Source organism: Alosa sapidissima, chromosome 15 (assembly GCF_018492685.1).
Source record: "Alosa sapidissima isolate fAloSap1 chromosome 15, fAloSap1.pri, whole genome shotgun sequence".
NCBI lineage: Eukaryota > Metazoa > Chordata > Actinopteri > Clupeiformes > Clupeidae > Alosa > Alosa sapidissima.
This window is the reverse complement of record NC_055971.1, coordinates 5,530,021-5,543,968: the sequence shown is the minus strand read 5'-3', so window position 1 is coordinate 5,543,968 and position 13,948 is coordinate 5,530,021. Positions and strand designations below refer to the sequence as shown.

At 41.9% G+C, this 13,948-nt stretch overlaps 3 protein-coding genes across 6 annotated transcripts in view; 2 read left to right on the top strand and 1 right to left on the bottom strand.

Moving 5' to 3' along the window:
* The window catches only part of ehd2b (EH-domain containing 2b), a 6,583-nt gene extending 5,243 nt beyond the window's left edge, over positions 1–1,340 (top strand). For all 3 annotated transcript variants that reach the window (XM_042064133.1, XM_042064131.1, XM_042064132.1), the window contains exon 7: positions 133–1,340. In XM_042064133.1, coding sequence (XP_041920067.1) covers positions 133–690 — 558 coding nt within the window. In that variant the 3' untranslated portion in view covers positions 691–1,340. The remainder of the gene's footprint in view (positions 1–132) is intronic.
* Positions 1–13,948, bottom strand: part of LOC121684146 (titin-like) — a 22,617-nt gene extending 8,669 nt beyond the window's left edge. Inside the window, exons 1-5 of one of the 2 annotated variants that reach the window (XM_042064100.1) lie at positions 13,792–13,948; positions 10,621–11,062; positions 9,828–10,575; positions 8,192–9,643; positions 7,893–8,025 (exon numbers count right to left, since the gene is read on the bottom strand). In XM_042064100.1, coding sequence (XP_041920034.1) covers positions 7,914–8,025; positions 8,192–9,643; positions 9,828–10,575; positions 10,621–11,053 — 2,745 coding nt within the window. In that variant the 5' untranslated portion in view covers positions 11,054–11,062; positions 13,792–13,948 and the 3' untranslated portion in view covers positions 7,893–7,913. Of the gene's footprint in view, positions 1–7,892; positions 8,026–8,191; positions 9,644–9,827; positions 11,063–13,791 lie in introns of both variants that reach the window. The other variant, XM_042064099.1, reaches the window with a different exon arrangement.
* Positions 3,937–7,754, top strand: psmd8 (proteasome 26S subunit, non-ATPase 8). Its single transcript, XM_042064148.1, has 7 exons — positions 3,937–4,087; positions 4,803–4,875; positions 5,019–5,121; positions 5,298–5,463; positions 5,564–5,664; positions 6,094–6,205; positions 6,732–7,754. Exons 1-7 carry the CDS (start codon positions 3,977–3,979, stop codon positions 6,867–6,869), a joined length of 804 nt encoding a protein of 267 aa, XP_041920082.1. The 5' UTR covers positions 3,937–3,976; the 3' UTR covers positions 6,870–7,754.

The following is a 13,948-nucleotide window of genomic DNA, read 5'->3' as shown; positions in this document are numbered from 1 at the left end:
CTTAACTTATGATTATATATTAATTGTACCAAAAGTTCTGTTTTATTTATATTTAGTTGTAAAATGTCACTGCGAAAATTGAGATAACACATTCTACATTTTTTTAATCAACTCTCTTTATTCTGTTGACAGGAACAACTTATGGTTCACGACTTTACTAAGTTCAAACCTCTGAAACCCAACCTGATCGCTGTTCTTGACGAGCTGCTGGCCACTGACATCGCCAAACTGATGCCCCTGCTTCGCCAGGAAGAGCTGGAGGCAGGTGTCCAGCCTGGGGTCCAGGGCGGGGCTTTCCTCGGCACCCGTGCTGGGCCCTTCGTAGAGGGTGACCCCTTCGGCGAGGCAGGAGAAGAGAATGGAGAGGGCAACGAGGAGGAGGGCGACTGGATTGTGACCAAAGATAAGCCCAAATACGATGAGATCTTTTACAACCTGGCGCCCAACGAGGGCAAGCTCAGCGGCACCAAAGCCAAAGACTGGATGGTGAGCACACGACTCCCAAACTCTGTGCTGGGCCGCATCTGGAAGCTGTCGGATGTGGACCGCGACGGCATGCTAGACGACGAGGAATTCGCTCTGGCCAGCCACCTGATTGAAGTCAAACTGGAGGGACACGGGCTCCCACCGGAGCTGCCCGCCCGCCTGGTGCCACCATCCAAAAGGCGCCAGAAAGGCTCGGATGCATAAGCAGCCCACATTGCCCACCACACTTACACTGATTTCTTCCAAAGAGCTGTCACCGTAGCTGCTATGTTTGTTTGCTCCCATCAGTCTACACTTTGCTTTCAATTGTTAGAAAATGTCCATTTCTGTGAGTTTTTTTTTTCCAAGAGAGGGTTTGGTGCTGCTTTCCAACTTGTTTTGGGTTTGAAATGTAACATTGATGGAAGGCAAGCAAATATAAAGTGCTTGGAAGTCTGGAAAATGGAGAGCACAAAGACCCCTCACCTCTGTATATAATTATGAAGTCTACAACTAGCTTTTTTTGCAAGCTTTACTGTTGGGTAACTATACCCAATAGTTACTTTTTTAACTATAATTTTGTTGTTAACTAGTTTATTTAGCCTCTGGATTCCAATACCATTTGTGCAAAATGGCGCTATGTAATTATTTTTCTGTTGTTCTTCTGTGATTTTTTAATTATTATTTTTATACTAAACAACTTCTGAGTGAATGTCACATGATATGTAAGGCACCATTGTGTATCACAACACAAGTAAAAACTATGAAAAAGGAAACAAAAACTATTGCTACTACTGTACACAGCTTCACCAGCATTTTGTATGTTATCAATTGTCATTTTAGTGCTTCAAATAAAGTGAGCCAATTCAAGTTTATTTTGGTCAGTCATTTCTATCAACTCATCTCGTTTTCTGAATTACATTTCTCAGTGAGATTGGAAGAAGTGGGCCTACACATCCCTACAGAAATCTCAAAATTGCCATTAAACCAGCCTCCCTGACAGTCACGTCTGTGAAATTTATTTGACCAGCGCTATTTTCCAGGCTGACATAACCACAAAGCATACTGAGAGGCTTGTTCTCCTGCTCACATAGGTCTCACAGTTAGTCTCCCAGTTACAGACCAGATAAACAGTGACTCACAGGCTCCCATGCCAAAACGTCATACCGCCATTTTCCATTTTCTAGTGCACTTACACTCTCTCACTCATATAGTCACTTTCCAGCCCTCCGAATACAACTTCAAGGGATCAGCATTCATTTACATGTTGTAAACTGTCATGCAAGTTGTCATAAGGGTCTAAGTGCATGATGCCTTGTTTAAATGTATACGTATGTGTGAGGGAGAACGGGAGACAGAGGTACCATTCTGGGGAGGGGGGGGGGGGGGGGGTCAGGGGGTGGGATCTCATGCATATACTCCTCCTTGGAAAGAAACATGGCAAAAGGCCCATTCCTCTGCACTCTTTGGTTTACAGTGTGACTAACACACCAAGAATGTGGTGGGCTGGGCAGAGAGTTATTAATATCTCAATTCAGAAGGTCTACTAAGTTGCTCTCTACTCAGGCATAGGCTTTTAAACAGTGAATCTCCATGAAAAACTAAAACGTTCCCTATTTGGACTTTTTTCTGAGAGCTCAAGTTCAAGCCTCACAGGTCTATACATGTGAGTGTCAGTGTTTGAGAGAGAGAAAGAGAGACAGAGAGTGTGTGTGTGTGTGTGTGCATGCGTGTGCGTGTGCGTGTGCGCGCGCGCGTGTGTGTGTGTGTGTGTGTGTGTGAGAGAGAGAGAGAGTGAGAGAGAGAGAGAGAGGGAGAGGAAGAGAGAAAGAGAGCTTCTGTAGTTTGAATAAACCCTGTTAGTGTTTCATAGTTCAGCTATATCACATGATTAAACTTTGTTTTTCAGCATGATCAGAATGCCAGACTCCTGCCCTACTCCTTAGGGGGGGGATGTCTATGCCCTTCTCCATGAACCTCTGCTGTCGTACCATTGATCCTTTTTTTTTTTGGTCTTCTGTTTGGTCTGCATGGCAACGGTCATTTCTATGCCAGGAAACATATACAGTGGAACTACACCACAAGGCTTGAAGTCCAACACGAGAACACCACCCTCTGTGTGGGATATCCTCACACCAAGTCCAGATTTACAGGATTCTCCATGTACGTAACAGTGGCTACATGGGGAATTCCTCACCTCAAAACCTTCCGTAATACAGCCTGGACAAAAAAATAAATAGATTCAGAAATGGTTCAAGTGCCCCCCCTGGTGGTTGACAACCAAACAAGTTGTAACTGAGATTTGAGATTGAATGTGAATCATGTAGCCTAGTAGAAGGGTAGGCTTGCCAGTTTGTCATTAACAAACAAACTCAATTTTAGCCTTGGTCTGTTAAATAAAACGTGTGGAGCCCTAGGCATTTCTACGGAGCCCCTAAGGGGACATGAGCAAAACAAAATCTAAAGTTTAGTTTCATGTGCTCACGTGAAAGTTTCATGTGCGCACAGGAAAGTTTCATGTGAAAAGGTTTTGTGTGCGCACACAAAACTTTCTTGTGCTCACGTGAAACTTTCATGTGCGCACATGAAAGTTTCACGTGCGCACATGAAAGTTTCATGTGAGCACATGATAGTTTCAGGTGAGCACGTGAAAGTTTCACGTGAGCACATGAAACTAAACTTTAGATTTTTTTTTTTGCTCATGTCCCCTTAGGGGCTCCGTACATTTCCATTTCACCCCTTCACTTTGTGACATTCCAAACCAAACCAGCCATGGAACAGCAGTTATGAAGTCCGAGAGTCTATGTTGGCTTATAACATGTATTTTATGGAATGCTGCAATCTAACCTGGGTGATCATGTTTTTCTCTGTGGCTATAGAACAGTAATTTACAACAAAACAATATCTACTTATTTATTATTGACATCAAAACTTTGCCTATTTGCAACAATTCAGAGTAAGGACAAGCAAGCATTAGTAAAAACAGAGAAAGAATGAGAAGCCTATCGTATGGGATAGATGTCAAAACTAAGGTAAAACACTCAAACTACATGGGTAAACATTTTGAAAAAGGATATCACCAGAAGCCTACATGAATGATTTTGAGTGTGTAGACTAAGCTATAGATGTTAAGATTAATATAAATAGGCCTAATACACACATCAAAAGCTTTCAGTCAGACATGTAGCCTAAATATACATCCCTTTTCAATTGGGTTTGTAGGCTCATTCCTCAATGTCTGTGGCCCTGAGAGATGCACTGCAACTTGAGAAAAACACAATCAAATTAACAAGGTTGGGTGTCTGTTCTGTTTTTACATAGGTCTACTTCTACTATTGTTCTCTGACACCCTCCCCAGATAAATTCTGATTTGAATGCCCTCTTGTAGCCTACATATCCCAAAGATGCTCCACATCCTGTAGTGACGCAAGGGAAGTGGGCGTGTCGTGTTGTGTAGACGGATGTCTCCTGTAATTTGTCCAACCGGTGTCGCGCATTTTGCAGAATCACCATGGCGTCTGTGTTGAAAGAAACAGCAGGGCTTTATGAAACATTAAAAACTGAATGGAATAAGAAAAATCCTAACTTGAATAAGTGTGGTGAAATCCTGAGTAAACTTAAGGTAAGAATTTAACTGGTATATGTTCTATTGCCACGAAAACACAGCCAAACTTAGTTATTTAGTCAGGAACGGTCTCCGAATGACATGGCCACTGTCAATGTTGCTAGCTAACGTTACCTGCTAGCCAGCTAGCTAAAGTAACAAGTCATGTTTGGCACATCCGGAAGACAGAATAAGAATCTGTGTAATTTAACCGAAATTTGCGGGCTCGCCCTAAGCACGTGTATTAATCAGTGTTGCTTATGACGACTTGCTTGTGAAGGCCTTAAACTGTTAACAACAGTTGGCGGATGGCAGTGTGCTAACATGCCGCTAATTACATTAGCTTGCTAACGTTACTGTTCCACAATACCTGTCTTATTGAGCCTGTCTTATTGAAAACAAAGTCGGCGAGAACAATCACAGTGGATTTGTGATCAGATTTGTTAAAGTACTTAAACAGCTCACTTTTAAAACAATTACCTTGTGTCGCTCGCGAAACAATTGCCCTACTTTCATTTAATGTAACGTTAGGCTAGTATAAACATTTTAATTGGGTTGCAAGTTCTCTTTGAACATCATCTGCAACAAGTAACCATAAACATATTAACAAGTTAGCAAGTTATATTACACGTTGAATGCTCCACTCCTGAATTGCTGTGTAAATAGCATATCATTGAAAGTGCTGTGACAGTTACTTCTTAGTGCCTTAGTAGTCTGCCTTGTGTTTTCACAGGTCTCTCTTTTGGAGTTGAATTTCCTCCCGACCTCAGGGACTAAGCTCACCAAACAACAGCTCATTCTTGCGCGTGAGTATGCCTATTCTAGTGTTTCTCTAGTGTCTAGAGCATTTGGGGGTGAAATACTGGATGTTCCCAGTTTAATTTTTGCACCTTATAGACACATCCATTGCTTGTGTCATACATGCCTCTAACTAAACTGAATATTGCAGGAGATGTCTTGGAGATTGGAGCTTTGTGGAGTATTCTGAAAAAGGATATCCCCTCCTTTGAGCGATACATGGCACAACTGAAGTGCTACTATTTTGACTACAAGTAATTTCACTATTTTGTTTGTTGTATTTGGAAGTGTAACCTATGCTGTCTTAGGAACACAAGTATTTCAATGGACATATCCAAATATATATATTATTATATTTTTTGTAATATTTTCTTGGCATTTTCTAATTGAAGGACCCAGAAATGTTAACTTTTTTATCTGCTTCTCATAGGGATGAATTGCCAGAGTCAGCCTACATGCACCAGCTACTGGGTCTGAACTTGCTCTTCTTGCTCTCTCAGAATCGTGTATCTGAGTTTCACACAGAGTTGGAGAGACTGAGTGCTAAAGACATTCAGAGCAATGTATACATCAGACATCCTGTTTCTCTTGAGCAGGTGATTTTGCATTGAATAGGCAGCTTTGCCTTTTGCATGTCTGTCCAAACAAGTGAATGGAGCAATGTGATGCTGACAATGACTTTGTGTTTATTTGTAGTATTTGATGGAGGGAAGTTACAATAAGGTCTTTCTTGCCAAAGGAAATATCCCTGCAGAGAGTTATACATTCTTCATTGACATTCTGCTCGACACTATCCGGTGAGATGAGTGTTATTTATTTGTTTATTTTAAACCCTTTATACCTGTGACTAAGGCAGCCATCACACTGAGGTCCACAAAGCAGTTTAAGCAATGAAACGAAATTCTGTATTTGCGCCTTTGTACATTTTGGTCCTCTCGCCATGTTGGTATTTAATTGTTTTGATTGATCAGGATGCCTAACATTTGTCAAAAGTAGCATGAATGAGCTTTACATTTCAACAGAAAGTTAATCCATCATTGTGCCACATCCAGCTTGCTAGTGTAGCACTTGTGGTGTCAACCAATAAGCTGCTAAACCTTACCAGACAATTGGAAAGCTTCTTCTTCTGCTTCTATAACCACTTATCAGTGTGATTGCTTCCTGATGTCATTCATTTGCATATGGAAGAGCACATGGGACTCACTCCACTGCTTTGTTTCTGGTAGTGATGAGATAGCTGGCTGCATAGAGAAGGCTTATGAACAAATCCAGTTCAACGAGGCCACAAGAGTACTGTTCTTCTCATCACCTAAGAAGATGACCGAGTACGCTAAGAAGGTTAGTTGGTCGTGCACTAACATACTCAATAAGCCCATTTACAGTGTCCAGGTGCTTTTCACAGTGTCCAGGCTTCATTGATGTTAACGATCCCTTAATTGGCAGGGTAAAACGTATTCAGCGCTGTGGACACTGGCACCGACATGAGCGCGGCGCACTCCGCTTCCGACATTCAATTACTTGGACAACATTATTCTCAATACAACCCCGGGCCTCACACCAGCGGAGGTGGTGGCAGAGTTTGATGCTGGTTTGCGGGGTTGTATTGAGAATAATGGGGTCTAAGTAATCGAATGTCGAAAGTTCCGTGCTCATGACACCGCCGGTGTCCGCAACCCTTTCCTGTTTCTGTCTGGGAAGTTGGGTTACTCCGTGGTGACATCTTGTGAAATGGGCTAATTGTTTATATGTGTAGGGATTTTAAAAATTGCACAGTACAGATCATACATTGCCGTTCATCTTCTTAATTCTGTTTGCTTGTATTGATCAGCCCACTTTTCCCCTTGCCCTTTTCTTTGTCCTACAGAGGGGTTGGACTCAGAGTCCTGATGGATACTACTCTTTCAGCTCCCAGCAGCAAAAAACAGAGGAAGTGACGATTCCATCAACAGAATTAGCCCAGCAGGTCATTGAGTATGCACGGCAGCTTGAAATGATTGTGTAATTCAAAGTTGCATGCAGACATTCCCTCCTTATGTGCACACACACCCATACACAAAAGCTACACGTACATGTAGGCAGATGTACAGTCAAACTTGGACTTGCCTTTACCCTTTGGAGATAAACAGACATGGATCCAACGGGCCGGATATGTATACATCAACAGATAGCTAGTTTATGCTGCAGTTCAAGGTCTGTATTAAGGCTAATTCACATACTTTTCTTTTACACACTTGTGCCTGCCTGAGTGTGTTGCAGTATTAAATCTGTTAGTCTGTTTGATTGTGTATATGTCCATGTACTAGGTAATAAAGTTTGTCACAGTAGCCCTTGATTTTGATCTTTGATAGCCAACATGCATACTTAAAACAAGCCAAATAACTCACAAATCTTTGTATTTCTTCCCATGCAAATAATCACAATAAAATGTAAAATCTGCAATGGTAACATGGGAAATCATGGAGAAGAAGCTTTTTTAAAGTGTCTCACACCACTTTAAACTTGTTCTGTTGCAGCCACTCTTACCAGGTGTGTGTTTAATTGTGATTACTTTCATCTGGAAATGCTTTTTGCATTGCACAGGGCAGATACATATGCTTCACATGATTTTCAGGTTCAAACATTACAAACACAACTCTTAAAACTTATTTTCAGGTTTTGCTTTGGAGTGTTTGCAGAATCACTCCATTCCAATGCCCTTGCCTTGTTTCCTAGCAACTGGCATAGATTTGCTGTGAAAGTTTGTTTTTTTCCCCCCTTCTTTTTTTGAATTGATAAATTCTTAGTCCCTTTCATGGGTTGTACAGCTATTGATCTGAGAAATGCACATTTTTATTTCTTCAGTGGTCACAGGTTGTGTCAGTTCATAATAAAACTTTTTTTGTCCAAATTTGACTGTTTTTATTATTTAAAAAAAAAAAATAAAGAATCAGCAAATGTCTACAGGCATCAACGTTGCAGCCAACTGTTATGCTTTTGTTGACTGAAGGCACATAATTCCTTTACAAGAAACATTCAACGTTTTTACAATTATGTCAATTTTATTGATCTACTGCCGGGAATCCTCCCTATCCAGTCGTACACTCAGAGCAATTGAGGCAGCCAGTGATGCTGTGGTGACCCAAGACGGCTCACACAGGTAGTTCCGACTTACATTCAACCTAAAGATAATAGCAATTAGAAACTTTCATTTTTTAAGAATCTGAAATTTCCCATCAAAGCTTATTAAGAAGTGAAAGAAAAAAACACGGGATAAATGGTAAATACTACTGCTTTGCCGTGTCACTGCATACATAACAGTTGTGTGAGAAAGTTTTGTTGCCTTACCATTGCACTACATTTTTGGGCAGCTTGCCATTCTCCCGGTGCTGACAACGGACCCTCTGCACACATGACCGATCAGTGGTGAAAGGATGCCAACGACCTTCAGGCCGTGAGAGAGGCTGTGGAGATGGTGTTGAGGGTTTTGGATCCTGTGCCTTTTCTTCATTTTCTATATTTGTATCTTCTTTTTCCGTCATTTTGGATTTCGGAGGCAATTGTTTTATTTCTTTCATCTTTGTTTGTACCTGATTAGCGTTAGCTGGTATTTTGGCATGAGTCTGGTGAGCTCTGGTGATGAACTTAGATGGACTTTGTCCAAGCTCAATGGCGGGTGTGGCTTTAGTTGTTGCTGCACCTTGTTTGTCACATCGGGCATTTAATATGTCTGTTGTGGACAAACAATTGGGGGAAGTCGATGTGAGTGATGGGTCTGGAGAAACAGGAGATAAGGCTGGCTGATGCGGAGTGATCAGTGGCTTTTGAGATTCCTTTGAAGGGCCAGTAGAACTTGAAAGTTCACTGTGAACGACATTTGCAGCAGAACAGTCTAAATGTTCTTGTGGAGTGTCAGTAGGAAGAGGGGCTTGCTTTGGACCTGATTTAGGGTCGACTTGCGAAGGCACACATTGAAAACTTTCCTTCACCTTTCCTCTCACAGCTCTGGATATTTGCGCTGAAACCCTCAGCTTGGTTTGCTTTACTTTGTCGTGCAGTAAAGAGACACTTGCAGCTTGCAGAGCAGCTTTTAATTCTGATTGACTGATTTGACTAGGTGAAGGTGAGACACGTATGGCGTTCAGAATTTCTCTCATTTGTGCTTCGTCTGTCAGATCTATGGCTGGAGCAGAGTTTACATTGTGCGCTTGACAAAATACGGTCTTTGATGTATCCGTTCTCAGGGTGGGATTTGTCCCTCTTACAGATTGATTACTTTTTGGTAATGTCGGTGGATTTTGGTTCAAATTGGGTTCTGGTTTGGTATTCTTTGATGGTGCATTGTCTGTCTTCTGCTCTATTTTTTTAGTTGCATTTGCCAGGGGGGGTTCTTTTTCCAGTTCGATAAGGTTAGAGGAGATGGCAGATTTTTCATTTTGGTTGAGATGTGTTGTTTGCTCAATGGCTGCTTTATTTTTTGGTGTAACACTCTGGTCTGGTGCACCTTTGAGTGGAAGTAGATGGGTAGAGGAATTGTCGCATGGTTGTTGTGGGACAGTATTACCTCCTTCAGCAGAGTCGTCATCCGTTTGCGTTTCTGTCTGCCTCACACCATATTTAGATAACCTCATTTTCTTCAATAATTTGGCCCTGGCTTCACGTCGGGCAGGGTTGACCTTTGGTTGAGACTTTTTAACTGCCTCTGCATAAGAGACTCCATTTAGGGCTCGCTGCACCACTGCCTGCTTTTGAGTGACTGGTGGTTCAGGAAGCCACTTTTGGTTTTCCACATATGCAAGTCTGTAAAAAACAAAATGTCTAACGTTATTTAATGTAGCATGCACAAAAATGTATCTTACACATCTAGCTACAGGGCTTTCCAGGCCAGGCTTGGATACTGATGCATGCAGGACAAAGGAGGTCTAGAGAAAATATAGTTCAGCATAATCTAGAGTGAGCAATCCACTAATGATGAAGCACTCACCTTGACATAATCTCTGCATGGGTTTCTTCAGAAATCACAAAATATGTTTGACTGTTCACATTGTCATCACTTTTACTATCTGTGATGTTGACCACAGTGTTATTAGAGCATGATGAGGATTTTTCACTTATTTCCGCTGAAGTTGTTTTATTATCTACCACTGCTACTTCCGATCTTAAAGGACCTTGTGTCATTTCTGGGGTGGTTGCAGTAAAAAGGAAGGGCACTGGAACATCCTGAGAGATGCTGGCTATAGCCTCCCTTATGACAGTTTCTGGAGTCAAGGCCGGTTTCACAGGTGGTGGGGGTTCAGGCCAGGCCTCCTTAGGGATTTGGGGTGGTTTTCTTTGCCATGGAGAATTTTCCCACAGAGGAGCAACAGGTCTTGTAGGAGAAGCGATGTTCTGAGGAACTGCTTTCGGAGTATCTGATTTAGGAGGATCTGATTTCAGAGGAATTGAGGATCTGATTTCAGAGGAATTGTTCTGAGGAACTGCTTTTGGAGGAACAGCTTTCGGAGGATCTGATTTCAGAGGAATTGATTTCGGAGGATCTGATTTCAGAGGAACTGATTTCGGTGGATCTGATTTCGGAGGATCTGATTTCAGAGGAACTGATTTCGGTGGATATGATTTCGGAGGATCTGATTTTGGAGGATCTGATTTCAGAGGATCTGATTTTGGAGGATATGGTTTTGGAGGATCTGATTTCAGAGGATCTGATTTTGGAGGATATGGTTTTGGAGGATCTGATTTCAGAGGATCTGATTTTGGAGGATATGGTTTTGGAGGATCCTTTGGAGGAGTGTTGTCTGATACTGATGGGAAGACAAATGAAGAAATCGGGTTTGGCACTGGGCTTTTAACTTGAGGGCGGTCCCAGGAAATATCGTAAGCACGTGGCTCTTTTGGTACCCTAAATGGGTTTGTTGTAAGAGTTGCTTTGGGTGAAAATGCGGGCACTACTGGGCTAGAGTCTACGGGTCTTTTGTCTTCATGTGGAGTCTCCACTAGTAACTGCTTTGTGTAGAATGTTGATGTGCCAATGGCAGATGCGAAAAGGTTTGGAGGCACAGGCTTAAAGGCAGTTGGTGGAGACAGTGGGGCCTTGGTCTTATTTCGAAAGCTACTCCATATATCTGTATCTTTCTTCTTTGGCAAACTCTCTTGTTTGGTCTCAGGGTTTCCCTTGCTTTGTTGCTCCTGTTCTGAGTGATTATTTCCCATGTTTGTGCTCTGAAAAGAGGAAAGACATGTTCACATTCAAGTAAGTAGTGAGCACTGCTAAATTCTTTCATTATATATTTTTTATCTGCAATATCTGTATTTTGGCACAAAACCAATTGTTTTGTTATCTCTGTTACACCGCAACACCCAGCAAAGGCATTGGTTTATACCATTGTTACCTAAGGCCTACATTTAAACAGTTAGGCTAAACATTTTCAATTTTGTCAATCCATTGGCTCATGTTTAACGCATGGCTGTTCTTTTGATAGGCTTCCCAGATAGCAATCAGATGTGTAGGTATTGAACCACCAGTGGCTTGCCACCGGTGATGTCACCTTTACTTTAACTAGTTGTGAATAAAAACAAATTACTAAAATTGGAGGAAGAAGTTTAACTAAACGGATAAAAAAGTGTTTGGACCACAGTTGGCAAAAGGTGGTGCGTTTGTCGCAACCTGTCAGTGGACCGCAGGAAAACTGATGAGAAAAACGCCAGCAGACCACCAGATCTGCCGCCCAGTGGGCCGACAGTCGTCCATCAACCTCTTGCTATCTGGGATGGCCTGTATGAAGTAAACTCATCACCGAATAGGTTAGTTAGGCAAAGGATACTATGCAGTAAGAACACTGCTAGAGCACTGCCACCAGTTGCCCACCCCAAACAGCTTTGGTAGCCACTCTGTCAGGCCAAGACATCCTAAGAAGTCCATAGCGTACATTCTTCAACATCTGCCTGTCTCACCTAGTCACCAGATTCACTCACTTCATTTCATGAGAGACATTTTCCAAGCTATAGCATTGTAAAGGGCATATACTTTGTGTTAACTTTGTGTTAACATTGGTTCAGCCTAACCAATCATTTTGATTAATTCCTACGTCACCTAACCTTTACAAACTGATAAACTGCATCGCAGTCAGGCAATTATGTATGTAGCCTACCTTTGCTGTATAAATAGCCTATGCCTATACATTCTTCCGACAGCATTTTTTTAAAATGTGCGTTAGCTTACTACTTTACCACAACCATTTTTTTGATTTTGAAATTGAACTAATCCCCTCTCATTGCTAATTGGCCCACCAATGGCTGAGGGAAACGTAACCGATGAGAAAAACACCAGCAGACCACCAGATCTGCCGCCCAGTGGGCCGACAGTGGTCCATCAACCTCTTGCTATCTGGGATGGCCTGTATGAAGTAAACTCATCACCGAATAATTGTGAGCAGCCAGATTAGTATCTCAGTGAAATAAAAATGAGCGGAGAGATGTGTTATCGCTTACGGGTACCAGTTACGTGGCGAGCTGCTGCATTTTGAACCAGTTGCAAGCGGGAAAGTGAGGCCTGGATGAGACCGTCCATGAACACACCCAGGCTCTTTACAGAGGGCTTTACATAGGGCCTCAGGGAGTCTAAGTCCATACCCTGAGTGTGATCTCCACTGGGTCCTAATAGGAGGACTTCAGTTTTTTTGTTAATAAAATTAAAAGGCCATCCAGGCTTTGACATCATCAAGACAGTCTAGGAGAGGTTTTAAGGAATCTTGACCCTTCAGGGGATAAATGTGGGTGTTATCTGCATAGCAGTGGAAAGAGATACCATATTTTCTAAGGATGGAGCCTAAAGGGAGCATATAGAGGGCAAAGAGGATGGGTGCAAGGATGGATCCCTGAGGCACACCACAGGATAGAGGTGCTGAGGAGGAAACAAAGTCGCCTATGCTGACAGAGAATCTTCTATCGGAGAAGTATGATCTGAACCACTCTAAGGCAGTACCTTTAATACCTACGCACTACTCAAGGCGAGAGAGATGGATGGTATGATCAACTGTGTCAAAGGCCGCTGTGAGGTTTAGCAGGATAAGTATAACAGCATCACCAGCATCAGTAGCTAATAAAATGTCATTGCAAATTCTTAGAAGTGCAGTTTCTGAGCTGTGAAGGCTTTAAAACCGGTCTGGAACACTTCAGAGATGCCTTGTTTGTCTAAAAAAGATTGCAGCTGTGCAAGCACAACTTTTTCCAAGACTTTGGAAAGGGATCGGAGTTTGGAAATAGGTCTAAAGTTAGAGAGGACTTTAGATTCAGCTTTTTAATCAGAGGCGGTACTGTAGCATGTTTAAATATGGTTGGTAGCCTACAACACCTGCCATAAGGCTGATTTAAATATTTAAGATATGAGGTCCAGTAGTATAAAACATTTCTTTAAAAAGCTTGGGAGGGACAAAATCTGAAGGGTTGGAAAGTTCATTCGACTAATTGTATCTTTTAGGAGAGTGAGAGAGACTGGTTCAAAATGACTGAAGGTAGGCTACTGTAGCTGGGCAGATGATAGTCATAGGAGGGGGCTGAGATAAATGGTTGAAGACACAGTCTATGGTTGAAGATATTTGTGGTAACGTGACGACTTTGGAAAGCTGTGATGTCCACCTAGGCTACTATGCCATCTTAAATCAATTAATCCAAAAATAAAAGGGAAGTTATGGGGTAAGGTTAATTTAAGAGAACACGTGCAAACGCTTATATCATAATAAATCATCTGCCAAAATAGCACAATTCTTTGAACATTTTAAAATAGCCTAGTCATCTAGCCTGATATCGTTATCACACGCAGGTAAACCTAAATTAACGCTAGCTTATGTTAGCCTAATCGGATAAACTTCCACGAAGCATTGTGTAGCCTATAAGTAAAACATGTTGGGTCTAAAATAGCAATACAACAGAGGCCTATTAGATTGGCCTACCTCGCTGATCACTGACACATGATAGCAGATCAAGACCTTCTCGTTGGCCTAGGCTGGATAGCAAGGATTATAACTTTTACAACCCTCGCTTGATACTTAATCAATCTAATGTTGCGTACGTTATTGTTCAAAGAAAGAAAAATCGAATCAAAACAGA

What these genes read in the sequence shown, in the direction of transcription:
- psmd8 (XM_042064148.1), top strand. Translation starts at nt 3,977, where the DNA reads ATGGCGTCTGTGTTGAAAGAAACAGCAGGGCTTTATGAAACATTAAAA. An exon ending in ACAACAGCTCATTCTTGCGC is followed by an intron (nt 4,876 to 5,018) that starts GTGAGTATGCCT and finishes TGAATATTGCAG; the next exon opens with GAGATGTCTTGGAGATTGGA. An exon ending in TGACCGAGTACGCTAAGAAG is followed by an intron (nt 6,206 to 6,731) that starts GTTAGTTGGTCG and finishes TTTGTCCTACAG; the next exon opens with AGGGGTTGGACTCAGAGTCC.